The sequence below is a fragment of the Fistularia commersonii genome, chromosome 27 (assembly GCF_037954325.1).
Source record: "Fistularia commersonii isolate RoL2024-O1a breed Wild chromosome 27, RoL_Fcom_v1.0, whole genome shotgun sequence".
Taxonomy (NCBI): domain Eukaryota; kingdom Metazoa; phylum Chordata; class Actinopteri; order Syngnathiformes; family Fistulariidae; genus Fistularia; species Fistularia commersonii.
This window is the reverse complement of record NC_141310.1, coordinates 4,156,880-4,171,936: the sequence shown is the minus strand read 5'-3', so window position 1 is coordinate 4,171,936 and position 15,057 is coordinate 4,156,880. Positions and strand designations below refer to the sequence as shown.

Genomic DNA, 15,057 nt, shown 5'->3' with positions numbered 1-15,057 from the left:
TGTTCATAGAGCAAAATATAAAACTTGTCCCATGTAGTTCTATGTAATTGATGAACGGAAGCCTAATCATAGTGCTACAGATGAGGAGAAAGCTTGAATAGCTGTAACGAAGTTGTTTTGACAGTTCATCTTCACTGACTGCCCGTTTTTATTCAAAGGAGTCATCACGCATGCGTACAGAAGACAGTGCGATTTGCCCAGAATTTGTTTCGCAGGCACAGATGGTTTGACCCACAAACTCACATTTGCACATGTTGTGTAAGGAAAGAAAAATAAACAAGTATTAAGACCAACTGTGGAAAAAGAACACCATGATCTGTCTTATTTGAAACCGAAGGATAGTGTTTGAGAGGCAGGAGTGCGCTGTGAAGACTTGTCGCCTGACAGACCGCGCCCAGGGAAAAGCTGAGCCTGAGTGGCGATTCCGTGAACGTCGGCGGAAGATGGCCGACAGCGTCTCCACCGCGGCTAAAAGATGCGACTCTGGAAATGTATCCTCCGTCAGTATGGAGACAATCTCGGGGCTGACGGAGCTGGAGGACCTGGAGAGAGTCTACTCCCAGCTCTGCACCGAAGAGGTTCGTATAAACCGTTGGCGGCTGGTACCGCCGTATGTTTGACGTGTACTCTCACCGTCGCAGGGTTAACTTCCGGGCTAGCGTGTCACCAAACACCGTCACGACATTAAACCTAAAACAAAAAAACGCGACGGCGTTAATCTTTTGAAACCTTCTTGTTTAACATTTCGAGATAAACAACCCCGGCATGGCGATAAAAAAGTGTATATTCGAATTGTGTTTATGTAAACCATAGAAGGTGGCAGCTACACGTCTGTCAGCCAGGTGTTTATACTGTGTTGTTATATGTGCCAGTTGTCATAGTGACGCTTTGGTCCCTCAAATTGATTTTTGTGTTTCCCCCTCATCCCCGACGTGTTTGGCCACAGAAGGAAGTTGAAGCTGAGCTGGACAGACTGGTGGGGCAGGAGGGGACCATTCACACAAAGATGCTGGCGCTCCAGAGGATGGGGTACAGTTTGCATCACTTTCACTATCGGTCACTGATCCACCCCAAATCTTTCCCCTTCTCGGATAAATAATAAAACTATGCTCTGCAGACCCAAGTTGCAGTTGATCGGAGGAGATGCCAGCCAGCTGTCCGGCATGATCACGTTTACCTGCAGCTTGGCTGAAAACGTCAGCCGCAAAGTCAGACAGCTGGATCTGGCCAAGGTATTCGCCCTTATCAAGTCATCAGGGTTGTGCACCGATAGTTTCAAAAACACAACGCTAAATTTTAAAGATCATCTTAATATCCACTAAGGATTTTCGACACTTATACAGTAATACAGTGTGATATAGCTCTGTAAGTTCCGCTAGTAGCAAAGAGACTTCCCCTATATTAACCCAGTTATGTTGGTTTTGCATCAGATGCTATATCATATTGTTTGTTTGTTTCCTCGTAGACACGGCTATATAATGTCATTCAGCGTGCCGACGACATCCTTGATCTAAAGTTCTGCACCGATGGCGTGCAGACGGCCCTGCGGAATGAGGATTATGAACAGGCTGCTGCCCACATCCATCGATACCTGTCTTTGGATCAGTCGGTTATTGAGCTGAGCAGGCAGGGAGAAGAAAGTATGAAGCTCGCCTTCTGTCACTGCTTAGCAATTCAGTTTACTGTGACGCTGAGTGGTTTACTTTGGTCTTGCAACGTTGAATAGAAAACTTACTGTGTTCAGTAAAAGTAAGTTAAATAAGATCAATACCGAGGCTCTGCCGGGTTCTTTAAAAGAAACCAAACAGCGAGGATCCTTTCACACGTCGCATTATCAATCAATGTAAAAGTGATTGGAGTCAAATCTTTGCCCAGGCAGTGCCGTGGATGCCAGTCTGATAATGCTGCAGGAGGCCGAGCAGAAGCTGAAGGTTATCGTGGCTGAAAAGCTAGATGAGGCGGTCGCAGCGGTGGACCTCGCGCAGGTGGAGAGGTTTTTCAAGATCTTCCCTCTGTTGGGCCTGCATCAGCAGGGTCTCGCCCGCTTTGGACAGTATCTCTGCAGTCAGGTCAGTAGGACAGTGCACCAGACACATCATCGTGTTGTGGTCGCTAAAAACGTAAGCTCTAGAATGAAAAGGATTGTTTCTGGGCGGGGTTCCGTCATCAGACTTCTAAATAAAGCTTAATTCCGTGGTTTGTGGTGCGTTTAGTACATATTCTAAACTTAGATTGAACCAAGCTCTTTGTTTTCTCTGTGTAACAAAACCTATAGAAATATTAATTGTCTTTGTCTTTTGGTCAAATGTAACAACAAAAATATGATGTCACACTGACCCTGGCAGCTTGCCTCCAAAGCAGAAGAGAACCTGCTATTGGCTACTGGAGGAGACTTGGGCGAGAAGAGAGCGGCGCTGATATTTACAGATACTCTCACACTTTTACTCGAAGGTGAGATTTCAAGTCTGATCCAACCTGTCGCCGTGTCCCTGTTTTTCTTGCGAGGGTCTGCTGTCTGGTTGTGCACCCCACCGGGCTGAATGACAGGCAAGTGTGTATTTACAGGCATTGCACGGGTGGTTGAGACTCACCAGCCTATCGTGGAGACGTATTACGGCCCCGGCCACCTGTACACACTCATCACCCACCTGCAGCTGGAATGTGACCAGCAGGCACAAAAGATAGTCGACAAGTTTATCCAGCAGAGGGGATACCAAAACAAGGTGCGTGTGTCATGCCACCTCAGGTGTTTATATTCATTTATTTTTTTACTGCACACGCACCAGCCGTTACCCGATGTAACCACGATTCTTCCTGCAGTTCCAGATCGTCCAGAGCAGCATGTTGAAGAGCGTACCGGGGGAGAGGATAGAGCCCAGGTATGGCTGCTTATTCCAGAGGTGCCATCACACTTTTCTCACCTGTAGTTTCAATGCGTCTTTTTATATTTTTTTCACGAGCAGGGAATTGGACCCTGTCCTAACTGAGGTCACCACCATGAATGCAAGAGCCGAGCTCTACCTGCGCTTTTTACGCCGACGCATGATGGCCGACTTTGAGGTCGGGGACGCTCTGAGCGTCACGCAGGGTAATTATACATAAGCATGTGACCCAGCCTTTTCGCAAGGCAGAGATGAGATATTATTTCCTTTTCCTTCTGTCAGAACACCATCAGAATGTGGAGAAGCTACTGAAGCATTGCCAGCTGAGCAGAACCATGCAGGAGCTGATAGGCTACTATATCCCAATGGAGGAGTACTACATGAGGGAGTCAGTCAACAAGGTTCGGATTTTTTTGCTGCAATAATTAGTTTTTGGGGTAAGAGGCGTGTAGATATACAATGAATGTCCATCGCTAATGCCATAGCTTTGATTTTTTTAGTATAAATTCAAAGTATTGACTTTATGCAAGTACTTTCATTGTATAAAATTCCAAATAGACTTAGTTTTCAATTATTTCATTCCAGTCTAAATATTCTGTATTATTTTCATTTGACTAATGAATCATATATATATATATATATGTATATGTATATGTATATGTATATGTGTATATATATACATATATGTATATGTATAATGTTTTTTAGAGATTAGGATTAATAGGCATGCTTTAACTGTTTTAGGAGTGAGCAGAAAAACAACTTTCCTGCGATCTGTGTTTTAAGAACCAGCGTCTTCATGCAACCTCATTCTCTGAAAGAGTGCATGTTTTTCTTCTGTGAACTCTTGAATGATTTTGGTTTTTGTCAGTTTCACCAGTATAATAACTTCATGTTCTGGTTATTTTGAAGCCGTCAGGGAAAATCTGGATTCCTTGTGTTCCACAAGCTGCAGTAAATTCTGTCTCCTGTATATTGATTTATTTTTTTTACCAAAACTTTTTTAACACAAACGGCTGGTTCCAGGCCGAACTTCATGTATCTGCGTTAACAGAATAACACTTTTTTAATTTATCTATTGGTAGTTGTCCTCACTTAATTGTACATCAGACATGGATACTTCTATATTAGGGCGGCACAGGATTGAGGGGTTAAGGACCCCACATATGGTTGACAAGAAAGGAAATATTAAAGCAATTAAATTCTCCACATTAGATGTAATAGATAGTTAACAACTTCTCTTCAGGCTGTTGCAATGGATACTTATGAAAAGGGTCAGCTGACCTCCAGCATGGTGGACGACTGTTTCTACATTGTGAAGAAGTGCATCAGTCGAGCATTATCGAGTTCCAACATCGACTGCCTGTGCGCCATGATCAACCACGCCAATTCCGTGCTGGAGTCAGACTTCAGGTGCTCACGTTTCCGCCATCCCGCTCAAAGTCACAAACAAGCATTCTTGGTCTTTCGCCGGAGCCTTGTTCACATGTGCCTGTACGTCTCTGTCTCGCTGCCAGGGAGGTGTTGTGTAACAAGCTGCGGCAGGGCTTCCCAGCGACCACGCTGCAGGACATTCAGCGTGGCGTCAGCAGCGCGGTCAGTCTGATGCAGAGCAGCTTACAGCAGGGCAAGTTCAACACACTCGGTATCGAGAGTGCCGAACACGCCAAGGCCGCTTTTCTGGTGAGATGGTCACAGATACATAACACACTTTGACTGCCTGTGGAGTTCAGCCTCACACTGGGGCGCTAACAACATGAGATTCCTTGTCTGAAAGTAGCGGTTAAAGTGTCCTTTTCTGCTTTTTTCTGGCCTAAAGCTTACGAAAAATATATTTACAAATGTGTCCTGAGGGTGAGACTGCTCAGATTAGTTGGCACGGGTGACAGAGACCAACGAATTTCATGGCAATTTTGTTTGTTAAATTCTTCATGAACACTGATACATAAAAACGCCATTAGGTCCATAAACAAGTGATAATAATCTTAAATTGATAAAAAGAAGCACAAGAGACTCAGTGTTGTTTCTTTTGAAGAGATCAAGGTATTTAAGAAAAAAAAAAAAGCCTCACTAAGATCAGTATGATTCAGCTGATATTGGTAGAGCTTCAATGGCTGACAGATCTTTTAAAAGCCCCTCAGCCTGTTTGTCAAGTTAAAATTAAGATGCTTCAGTTGTATCCTTGTTAAGTTATTTTTTGGAAATGGACCCAATTCCATAAAGTATTCACCTCAGTGCATGATTTTGGATAAAGAAAAGAGGCTTTCTTATCATGACGGATATGCATCGGCTGTGAGAATTATTCCCAATTCCATTTATTGTATCTTTAATTCAGGTGACTCTAAATAACGTGGAGGTGTGCAGTGAGAATATCACCACCCTGAAGAGGAACCTTGAAGTAAGTTTCAGATCTGCCTCGGTCTTCTGCCTCTCATCCATGATCTATGCGTAACTGGCGCCGCTGGTCGCTTCAGAACGACTGCTCCAAGCTGTTCAGCCAGGGCGCAGGGTCTGGCGACCAGGCCAAGATCGAAAGCTGTCTGTCGGACTTGGTCAACACGTCCACCAAGTTCAAGGACCTTTTACAGGTGGGAGGCACAAACGCACTCCAGAGCAAATATCCGTATGTCTACTGCGCCTGTGGCACCGTTATCGAGTTCTCCCCTCCACATTCCAGGAGGGCCTCACTGAGCTCAACACCACGGCCATCAAGCCTCAGGTCAAACCCTGGATCAGCAGCTTCCTGTCAATCTCACACAACATCGAGGAGGTAACGTCTTAAGTATCTCACAATCGAAGAATAAGAGATTAAACTTGACAGCTCTCACCGAATCGCGGTGCCCCCTACAGGAGGAGTTCAATGACTACGAAGCGAACGACCCCTGGGTGCAGCAGCTCATCGTTAACCTGGAGCAGATCATGGCGGAGTTCAAGGTGTCTGCCTCACAGAAAGCATCGCTCAATACACTCTGCACAAGTTTTTTTTTTTTTTTTTTCTTTATCTTTTTTTAAAGTTCATTGTCTCCTCGCCAGGCGGCGCTCTCCCCCGTCATCTACGACACGTTGACTAGCTTGATGACCAGCCTGATATCTATTGAGATGGAGAAGACCGTTCTCAAGTGCTCGTTCAGCAGGGTGAGGAATTGAGGAGCGGCCACAGGGTGGCAGCAGGCACCCCGTGCACCATCGTCACATCGCCTGCTGCACATGTGATCAAGAGCCTCAAGGCAATAAATTATTGATGAGTCCAGGAAAGCCCCTGGGGTGGGGCGGGGGAGGGGGGGCAATCGCATCTCCCAATTTTAGCTGTGTGTTTGCTGATAGAATGAGCAGGCACATAGAGCTGAGACGTCGCTCAGGAGCCATATTTCTGTGGATGCCACTGATTCGCCGCTGACGCCGCCGTGCTGTCTGTGTCGTCGCAGCTGGGAGGCCTGCAGTTCGATAAAGAGCTTCGCTCCCTAGTGGCGTATCTCACCACCGTGACCACCTGGACCATCAGGGATAAGTTCGCTCGGCTCACTCAAATGGCCACCATCCTCAACTTGGAGAGGGTAATAGACATTTTTTTAACACACGCAATAAAATTTTTTTATGGTGTTTTTAAACCAACATGAAGCAACGCCCATGAAGCAAAAAATGAAATATTATCTGTTTTTGCATTCCGTTCTTTGTGACAGGATGCAAGTCTTGACTGGTTCTTCAAATATCATTCGATTTCAGTGGAAATATTTGCATTTGAGACACAAAACTTCATCACCTTGACCAGCTGGCATAAAAATCTTTAGATATCGGTGTATCAGACAACTCAAAATGAGTGCTTCCATCTTTAAGTAATTTAAATTGCTAAAGTGATAGATGTGGGATATTTCTGCCAATTTCCTGATAGGTGATTCCCTAATTCTTGTGTGTTCTTTAGGTTACTGAGATCCTGGATTACTGGGGGCCAAACTCCGGACCCCTGACGTGGCGTCTGACCCCAGCGGAGGTGCGTCAGGTTCTAGCGCTGCGAGTGGACTTCAGGAGTGAGGACATCAAGAGGTTACGACTGTGAAGCTACGCGCTGGATATCAGTGTCTGGACATTGGCGCCCGCCGCGCGGTGAATATCACTTAAGAGCCTTCCATTGTCGGGGTTTAATCCACATTCCTGTAAATGGACACGACACGAGGCGAGGCGCGGGCAAATGTCGGGGGGGACGTCTTCATGCCAGGAACAAAAGCCGTCGGGAGAGTTTTTCAGAACGCCTGCTGCTCCACACCTGGGCTCCCGCAAAGGACTGACTATTTCAGTCTGTTACTGCTGAGCATTTTGGGACAGGGTTTTGCGGCCACGTGGTGAGGATCTGGAGGGATCTGATATGAATCATCCGGAAAATACGAGAGTAGCCTTAAAAGTGTGATTAAAAACATCTAATTGTGTCTGACTGGGCGCTCCCAACCTTTTAACCTGTAACTGTGTCTGAAAAAGGAGGACGCAGTGGGACTGAGGAGAGGAGCTCTGCGGCTGTCAGCGAAACAGAGCAGTAATGAAAATCACACCCATTAAACTGACAGAAGCAGGTCAGACAGCTGATCCAGCCCAGTCATTCAATATAGGAATAGCTCCTTGTCGCTGATGATGGAACACTTTTAACCTAATAAATTGAGAGCCACGCCGCCGAGGCCACTATCTGCCACTTTTTTCCGACAAATTTTCGACAACATCTGATGTGCAGCCATGCAAGACCTGTTCCCGATCTTTTGTACGCCAAACATATTTCTGACATTTAGGCAACGAAGCATTAAAAGCGATCTATTCACAGAATTTGTAACCTAATTTAGCAATCCGAGCCTTAATACCCCGCGCGGATAAAAAAAAAAGAAAAGAAAAAAAGCAGGTCAGTGTTTGTTTAACTTTGGATAAGATAGCCACGCAGTGAAGAGGCCTCTAACCCGCAACCAGAGTCAGACCAGCAACACAGAGATAGTTAGGAAAAGTGTGGCTTTAATGTAAACACAACATTCGATTGGCTCAGCACAAACATTCCACATGAGAGCAACCAATAATCTACCGAATAGGATGGGATGCAGCACAAAACATTCACAGTAAAAAAAAAAAAATTCTGGTATAATCATAATATATATATATACAGTACGGTGCTTTTTAAGGTGAAAACGGGTAGGATATGTGACGGGTAAGAGTATATGGGAGAGGGAGGGTGAATTCTGGGTGCTCAGGTGAAAATGAAGGGGTGTACTTTTTCTCTGTGAAAAAGAGAAAGGTGTCAGAGGGGAGGAAATGATTTCCTGTTTACGTATCAGGGGAGAGGAGGGTTAAAAAAAACAAAACAAACCTCGACTCCCCGGACGGGGGCTGCCTGAAATGATGCTGTTCTCCTCGTGCAGTGTTCTATTTCTAAACAGATTGGTGAGGGCCAAGCGCCACACCGAGTACGAGATGTCGGCAGAGAGCTGCTTTCGACCCCCAGGATGACCTTACCCCATTTATTTTCATTTTATTTTTCAAATGACAGAAGATAAATATGTGGCACGGGATTTCAGGAGGTAGGAGATGGCATGTAGGGCAAGAGGCTTAAATAAATAAATCATTCAATGATAATAATATGTTATATCTGTTACTTAAATAATATTAGTGGAAACGTGAACTATGATTTCTGATCCTAATCCCCCTATCTGTCGTTCTCAGATGGTTGGCACCGATATGACATTTTTTTTTTTAAAACAACTTTTTTTTTCTTTTTTTCTTTTTTTCTTTTGAGATATCATTGGCTGATAGGCATTTCCTCACACTACAGGAGGCCAATGGCAACGGGCAGTCACTCTCAACAGAAGAATACTCTCTTTCAGTGTGTTTTGAAGTACAAGAGAAAACGAGTGGAACATACCTGCAGGCTACTCAGTCATGTGTGGATCTGAAGGAGAGGAGAGCTTTGTCCCTTCTGAAAGTTAAAATAGCCTCCTTCTTCCCTACCATGACCGTCAGCCACGAACGCAGCACCTCCCCAACATGATCATCTCCACCACCGTACAAACAGCGGCTCTTTAACCGCAGCACCAGAGGCAATATTCAGCACCGACACCAGCTGCAAAACTTGCACATGAATATGGAAGAATGGGACTGTATTCCACTTCGGGTTATAACGATTCTGCGCACTTCGCTTTGCGTGTCCAGGTCGGCTCGCGTGGCGAGGCGGAGGCTGAATACACCCCTGGCGCTACCGCTCCTGACCTCCCTAGATATTGACACTGTCATCGACAAAATCATGAAACATTCAACTCAAAAAACACACTTTTATAAGACAAGGTCAGGTTTGTGTACTGAAATCATAAGAGGAGGAAGGGAACAAATCATGACAATAATCCAGTGTGATGTCTGACGGCAGCTCTTTGGGTCCGTACGGACGTGTAGAATTACATATTTATGTGTTTTAAGTATCATGAAAATTATGATTATTAACAACTCATACTCTCCATGACAACCTCTGTGCTCGGCGAGGCCTCAGTATAAGCCACAGCCTCTAAGGTTGTTTGCAATAATGATGTCAGTGACGGCATCAAACACTACCTGGATGTTTCCCGTGTCTGTGGCACAGGTCAGGTGACAGTAGATCTCCTTATTGGGAGAGCGGTTCTTACTCTCAAACTGAACCTGAATATATGCTGTAGCATCGTCGTAAGTATTAGCACCTGGAGAGAAACGCAGAGAAGACAAACGGGGCGTGAGAGTCGGGCCTCGCGAGCCGAGCGACTCCACTCGCAAACCCGAGGACGGGAAGCTCACCTGTGTATTCTGGAAAACAAATCGTCAGCGGGGACTTCTTGATCTTCTCAGCGAACAGATCCTTTTTGTTGAGGAAGAGGATGATGGAGGTGTCGATGAAGAACTTGTTGTTGCAGATGGAGTCGAAGAGCATGAGCGACTCATGCATGCGGTTCTGCGGCAAGGACGAGTGAGACGGCGGGGTTAGTGTTCCACTGCGGAGAAGCGGAGCGTGAAACAGAACGACCCTCCACGTCTACCAATGCAGCGAAGGTAAAAAGGATTTGGCTTCCTATCGAAGTGAGGACCTCTCTATAGTCCAGTCTCAACTAATTATAACAAAGCGCCTCGAACACGCACACACACACACACAGAGGTGTATATATAAATGCAAATGAGCACATATACGCTAAAGCCAGCATTTTTAGAAATAGAAAGGGCATCCTTCTGCCTCTGCCGCTATTCTGTGGAGTAATGTTTCTTATTTCAGTCAAGCTAATAAGGGTTGCACGCAGCATTTTTGCTGTGCGATAGTTTTTGCTATTCCCGGGACTTGGAGGGTGTCATAGGAATAGTAAATTAAAAACAACTATTTCATTGTGGTTAAAGTTGCGGGACTGTGCTCGGGATGTGATTTGACAGGACTGAAGAGAAAGACAAAAGATTTTGAAATAAAGTCAGCTGTCGTTATCTCTGTTTGGCAAATATTGGCCTTATTGACCGCAGCCCGTGGCCCGGAGGGGTCGAGTTTGAAAATGGCCACACTTACAGTTGTTTCATCTTCGTGGAGCACCTGGTCGTAGCCACTCAGAGCCACACAGAAGATAATGGCTGTCACGTCTTCAAAGCAGTGGATCCACTTCTTCCTCTCCGACCTCTGACCCCCAACATCAAACAGCCTGGAAAAAATGTGCCACGAGTCAATTGAGACACGTTGCGGAAAGACCCGGGGCTAATCTCCCAAACATTGCCGGAATCAAAGGCCGAGTCAATTGCCGGGTGCATTGCCACCTGAAATGGAGGTTTTTGAAGGTGAAGTGGGTTTCGACGATGCCAGTGGTCTTCACACGGGTTCTCAGGATATCCTGCTCCGTGGGCTGGTAGTCTGCCGCTCCGATCCGGTCTAAACTGTCCAGGTAGCTGAAGACCACAGGAGGCGGGGTGAGGATTATGTTTTTCCTCGGTTGAACATGTGCGATAAATAACTGTGCCATTTTGCTCACTATTTGGCAGAATCATTAAGCTGGTATTCCCGGGCGCGATTGAAGCACTCCTGGGTCCCGGCGTCCGCCCAGACACGCTTCATCGCGGTGAGGAGCTCTGCTGAGTACGGCTCTGTGTCCTCCATACGACTGACCACGTCACAAACCAGTTTAGCATCCGCCTGCCAGAGGGAATGTTGGAAATGAGGTGTGGCAAGGTGTGGTTTTTGATTTAAATATCGTAAAAAATCAATATTCCCCCGCCCCAACAGCACATCCTTGAGCCCTCCTGATGGAGTATATGGTCGGGGGGGACAACGTGCAACCAGGAGGGCGCGAGGTGACTAACTTTTCTATCTTTGTCTCCAAACTCAATGCCCAGAGAGTCCATGGCTCGCAGGATGGCTGCCAAGCTCTGGATGGTGTTGCTGTAGACCACGGGCTTATACTGCTTCACGTCATCCCCGGAAAAGCCATCTTCATGGATAATCCTGCATGCGCACACAGATATGGGCACAAGTATGGACTAGAGAACATACAACCATATGTTACCACAGACCGAAACAATCGTCTTTTCACCTTAAAGGATAAAGCCGCTCGGGCAGATCGCCAATGATTTCCTCTTTCTCTGCATAGAATTCAGATAAATCTCTTTCCCCCATCCCTCCATTAAGTGCGACACTATAACGTAACAGTAATGTCTTCATTTGTGGTGTGTAATTGGACAGTAATATGATATCCTCGCTGCTCCGCATTTATGACAGGCGACGGAGTCCAGATCAATAACATCGCACAGAGCTGTGGAGTTCAAGGCCCGCTCGGACGCACCCTGATGGAGACCGGAGCACTCGGCTAGGACTTCCTGGCACCGGACTATCGTCTCAAAGCACTTCTCTTTACATCTACAGGATCTCTGCGCCTCCTTCATCGTAAGACCAATGGGGGCTGACGTTTGGACACGTACATTCGTTCACCGGCACGTATCATGCAAACCCTTTCAGAGACTGAGCCCAACCTCGGCAAGACATCGCGCAGTTTCAATAAATAAAACATTAACCTTTGGGGGAACAAAGGCGCTGTTCCAAAAAGCAAAAGACCTTTAAATACCTCTGACTATTAGCAGAGCCGTCATTACGGTTTAACACCTCTGCTCAACATTCACCTGGAAGTGGAGGAACCTTTAAATATTTTATGCGATCTCTTTTTGGAAAGCGCACGTTAGTATTGCTAAAACCACAGACAGATGTCAAAAAAAAAACTATGAATCGATGATGAGCCCGACATTATCGTCAGTCTACGAGTGTGTCGTCCGCACAGGCTGTCCAAAACCCAACTCAACACCGCAGACCACAAAGTGAAATCCTGAGATTTAACCAGGACTAGTTTTCCTCTATTATTTTTTTCCTCAAAAACGTACACTGAACATAATTCAGCCCCACAATGCATGTGCAACCGATGCAAAAACTTCAATGTAAAAATCACACAACGCCGTTACTTCTACAGCTGCAACTGACAGGTACGGTGAATACTTAGCCCATCTATGTGGGTACGTCTACGGTCTAGTGGATATAATTAGCATCCCGCGAGCTTGATTTTTCCCGTATCATGTTAGTCGTCTATGTGTGTCATTCAGAGCGTCTCTCTGCTATCCCGTTCACAGCCAAACCTCTTTCGCGGAATACGAAAGCAACCCCGTCCGGGGCCTGGGATCATGCTGGACATTGCGTTTACGTCTGCATTTACCCTCCTACTATATGACACGGGGTTTGCAGTGAAACCCATGGGTCTGACCTCGCTTAGGCAAGAACGAGCGTTTGCAAACTGTATTTGGCCAGGAGAGCCGGGTTCACGCCCGTGGCGGACGGCAAAGGCCGGAGGGGTGATGAGGTGAAGCGAGAGGAAGAAGCGGGGCACGGAGGGGAGGGAGGCAGGGTGCAGTTGGTGCGGCCGGTGCAGCCCGGGCCCGTGATGAGCTAAGAAGGAGGACTGTGGGGCATCCTCACCTCCACCCACATAACCGTGGGAGGCTGCACATTGCAAAAAAAAAAAAAAAATCTACAACGGACACTGATTTCTCCCAAATGCAACATCTAGAAACTTCCCTAAGAGGTTTAGAAAAAACAACAACAGTGATTTAAAACATCAAAGGGTGATTTAGCTTAGACAGGGGAAGGTTTAGATGCGGTTTTAGAAGCCATATTTCTGCGTAAATCCGCTTTATAGGCAAAGTACTCCCGGCGATATCGGGCACTTAAAGCCATTAAGATTAAAAGCAGAGGTATTCACTAATGGAGCTGTAGTGACCTCACTGTAATTCACACACACACACAAGCACACGCACGCGTGCGCGCGCGCACACACACACACACACACACACAGGAACAACACCCACATTTCTGCTGTCACACACTTCCCTGTAGTCAAAAGCCTCGTTAACTACATTTCAGCACCCGGGTGGTGAACAGCACCCCGGGACGCAGCGCTGCGGCCGCCGCAGACTCGGCGTCCGTCTGCAGGCGGTGCTCAAGTCACCGGCACTCCTCCGGGGCTCCGGCCTCCTGAAACATGGCGGCGCAACCTGCCTCAGCACAGGATAGGGGAGGTGCAAATCTCAGGCCTTTCTTTTTTTTTTTTTTTTCCACCCCTCTTTTTTTTAACTCACGCCGTTACCGGAAGGGGTTGAAATAAGCGAAAAAGACACACACTTACTTCATCTGTTTAACGATGGTGCTTTTGCCGGACTCTCCGCCGCCTGGAAAGAACGGAGGGCAGAGTGAGAGCCGGCAGTGAAATCAGGACCACGGAGAGCACCTCCGCCCCACACACACACACACACACACACACACACACACACACACACACACACACACACGCCGAGCCAGTGCCGCCCGCAAGGAGGGGATCCGCGTCTTTACCGAGCAGGAGCAGCTTGACGTCCTTCGCGGCGACCAGCCCGTCCTCCTTCAGGTTCTTCTCGATGGCCTTGCTCCGGTCCAGAGCGGCGCGCTCCTCGGCGCTCAGCGTACATCCCATGTTTCCTAGGCGAATGAAGGATCCCGTCGCCTCCCCGGTCCGCCCTGTCCCTCGCCGACTCTCGAACGGTGCGTTGTCTCGCGTTGGCGGCTCTCCTCGACGCGCTACCCGCTACAGCATTAGGCCCGGATTGAGGGCGAGACGGAGACCGGGATTCCGGAACGGACGGTCCTTTTTCCTCGGTGACTCTTTCGGCGAGTGTCTTCGCTCCGTCCCCTCTCTCGGAGAGGGTTGGGGGTGGGGTCGTTGTGCTTGAGCCTGCGGGGTTGGGGTTGTTGTTAGGTGGGGAACGGAGGGGGGGAGCTCTCTCTCTCGCTCTCTCTTTCTCTCTCTCTCTTTCTCTCTCTATTTCTCTTTATCTCTTTCTCTCTCTCTCTTTCTCTCTCTTTCTTTCTCTCTCTCGCTCCCTACAGGGCGGCGCGGATGAAGACGACAGCGAAAGCTAGCGATTTTCGCCGTTAACTCTCGCGAGAACGAGAGCAGAAGAGCGGGTGGGGGGGGCGGCGGCTCCGCGAGACTCACCCGCAGACAATCTCGCTGACGTCACGGCAGCACAGGCAGGCGCTCTAATCACGTCCTGTGAAAGATTATTCAAATGAAAGAGCCCTTTAAATGGCAAATGTTGCCCTCTTGTCTCCTGGCATTAGTGGGAATTGTGTTGGTTGAAAAAAAAAAAAAAATTTAAACCCCCGACAGTGATATTTCTTTTAGTCTCCACGGACGGCAGAGATCCGAACAGAAATAGAGCCGCACACAGGCCGAGCTGTATTGTTAGAACCAGCTGTGGGAGAAAATAGGCCTGCAGCAAAGTAGAAACCAAACACTGGGGGCTTTCACCTTTTGCCTCCGTGGGGGCTAAAACACAATTCAGAAGATCAACGGTGAGGGAGGAGGGAGATGCAAAGATTTGATCCGCAAGTGATGTCAAATGAATTAACTGAATTGAATGCGAAAGGCAAGCGGCCTAGTGACAGTAGTGTAAACAATGAGATGTATAGGTGAAAACATTTTATTTTAAACAAGGCCGGGACTCAGACTGCCTACAAGTTTTACCAGCCATAAGTAACTTACATGGCATGTTCAAAGTAAAATTACATTTCCCAGTGGAACAGATTTTTGACACTTGTGTGTCAGAATAACACAAGAAGCCATTGCAAATACTGTTTTTTTGGTACTAA

At 47.0% G+C, this 15,057-nt stretch overlaps 2 protein-coding genes and 1 long non-coding RNA gene across 3 annotated transcripts; 2 read left to right on the top strand and 1 right to left on the bottom strand.

The window, feature by feature from the left end:
* The first annotated feature begins 409 nt into the window (after positions 1–409).
* On the top strand, positions 410–7,680 carry cog4 (component of oligomeric golgi complex 4). Its single transcript, XM_086175320.1, has 19 exons — positions 410–578; positions 947–1,029; positions 1,118–1,232; positions 1,466–1,640; positions 1,876–2,069; positions 2,346–2,451; positions 2,566–2,723; positions 2,821–2,879; positions 2,964–3,088; positions 3,165–3,283; positions 4,129–4,295; positions 4,400–4,565; positions 5,218–5,280; positions 5,357–5,470; positions 5,560–5,652; positions 5,733–5,816; positions 5,916–6,017; positions 6,308–6,436; positions 6,802–7,680. The coding sequence occupies exons 1-19, from the start codon at positions 444–446 to the stop codon at positions 6,934–6,936; spliced, it is 2,322 nt and encodes a 773-aa protein (XP_086031446.1). The 5' UTR covers positions 410–443; the 3' UTR covers positions 6,937–7,680.
* Positions 7,681–7,846: 166 nt separating this feature from the next.
* Positions 7,847–14,309, bottom strand: gnao1b (guanine nucleotide binding protein (G protein), alpha activating activity polypeptide O, b). The gene is made up of 8 exons (XM_086175323.1): positions 13,762–14,309; positions 13,556–13,598; positions 11,196–11,337; positions 10,868–11,028; positions 10,656–10,784; positions 10,414–10,543; positions 9,666–9,819; positions 7,847–9,571 (listed from the first exon to the last, which is right to left on the bottom strand). Exons 1-8 carry the CDS (start codon positions 13,877–13,879, stop codon positions 9,384–9,386), a joined length of 1,065 nt encoding a protein of 354 aa, XP_086031449.1. The 5' UTR covers positions 13,880–14,309; the 3' UTR covers positions 7,847–9,383.
* Positions 10,958–13,524, top strand: LOC147217823 (uncharacterized). The gene is made up of 3 exons (XR_015108898.1): positions 10,958–11,064; positions 11,229–11,365; positions 11,611–13,524. It is a non-coding gene; the product is annotated as an uncharacterized LOC147217823 (long non-coding RNA).
* Positions 14,310–15,057: the final 748 nt, after the last annotated feature.

Excerpts from the sequence above, each read along its gene's own strand:
- gnao1b (XM_086175323.1), bottom strand. The coding sequence starts at position 13,879 with ATGGGATGTACGCTGAGCGCCGAGGAGCGCGCCGCTCTGGACCGGAGC. Across the intron at positions 13,599-13,761 it reads CGTCAAGCTGCTCCTGCTCG|GCGGCGGAGAGTCCGGCAAA; the intron begins GTAAAGACGCGG and ends CGTTCTTTCCAG. Across the intron at positions 10,785-10,867 it reads CTTAATGATTCTGCCAAATA|CTACCTGGACAGTTTAGACC; the intron begins GTGAGCAAAATG and ends TGTGGTCTTCAG.
- cog4 (XM_086175320.1), top strand. The coding sequence starts at position 444 with ATGGCCGACAGCGTCTCCACCGCGGCTAAAAGATGCGACTCTGGAAAT. Across the intron at positions 2,452-2,565 it reads TCTCACACTTTTACTCGAAG|GCATTGCACGGGTGGTTGAG; the intron begins GTGAGATTTCAA and ends GTGTATTTACAG. Across the intron at positions 3,089-3,164 it reads CGCTCTGAGCGTCACGCAGG|AACACCATCAGAATGTGGAG; the intron begins GTAATTATACAT and ends TCCTTCTGTCAG.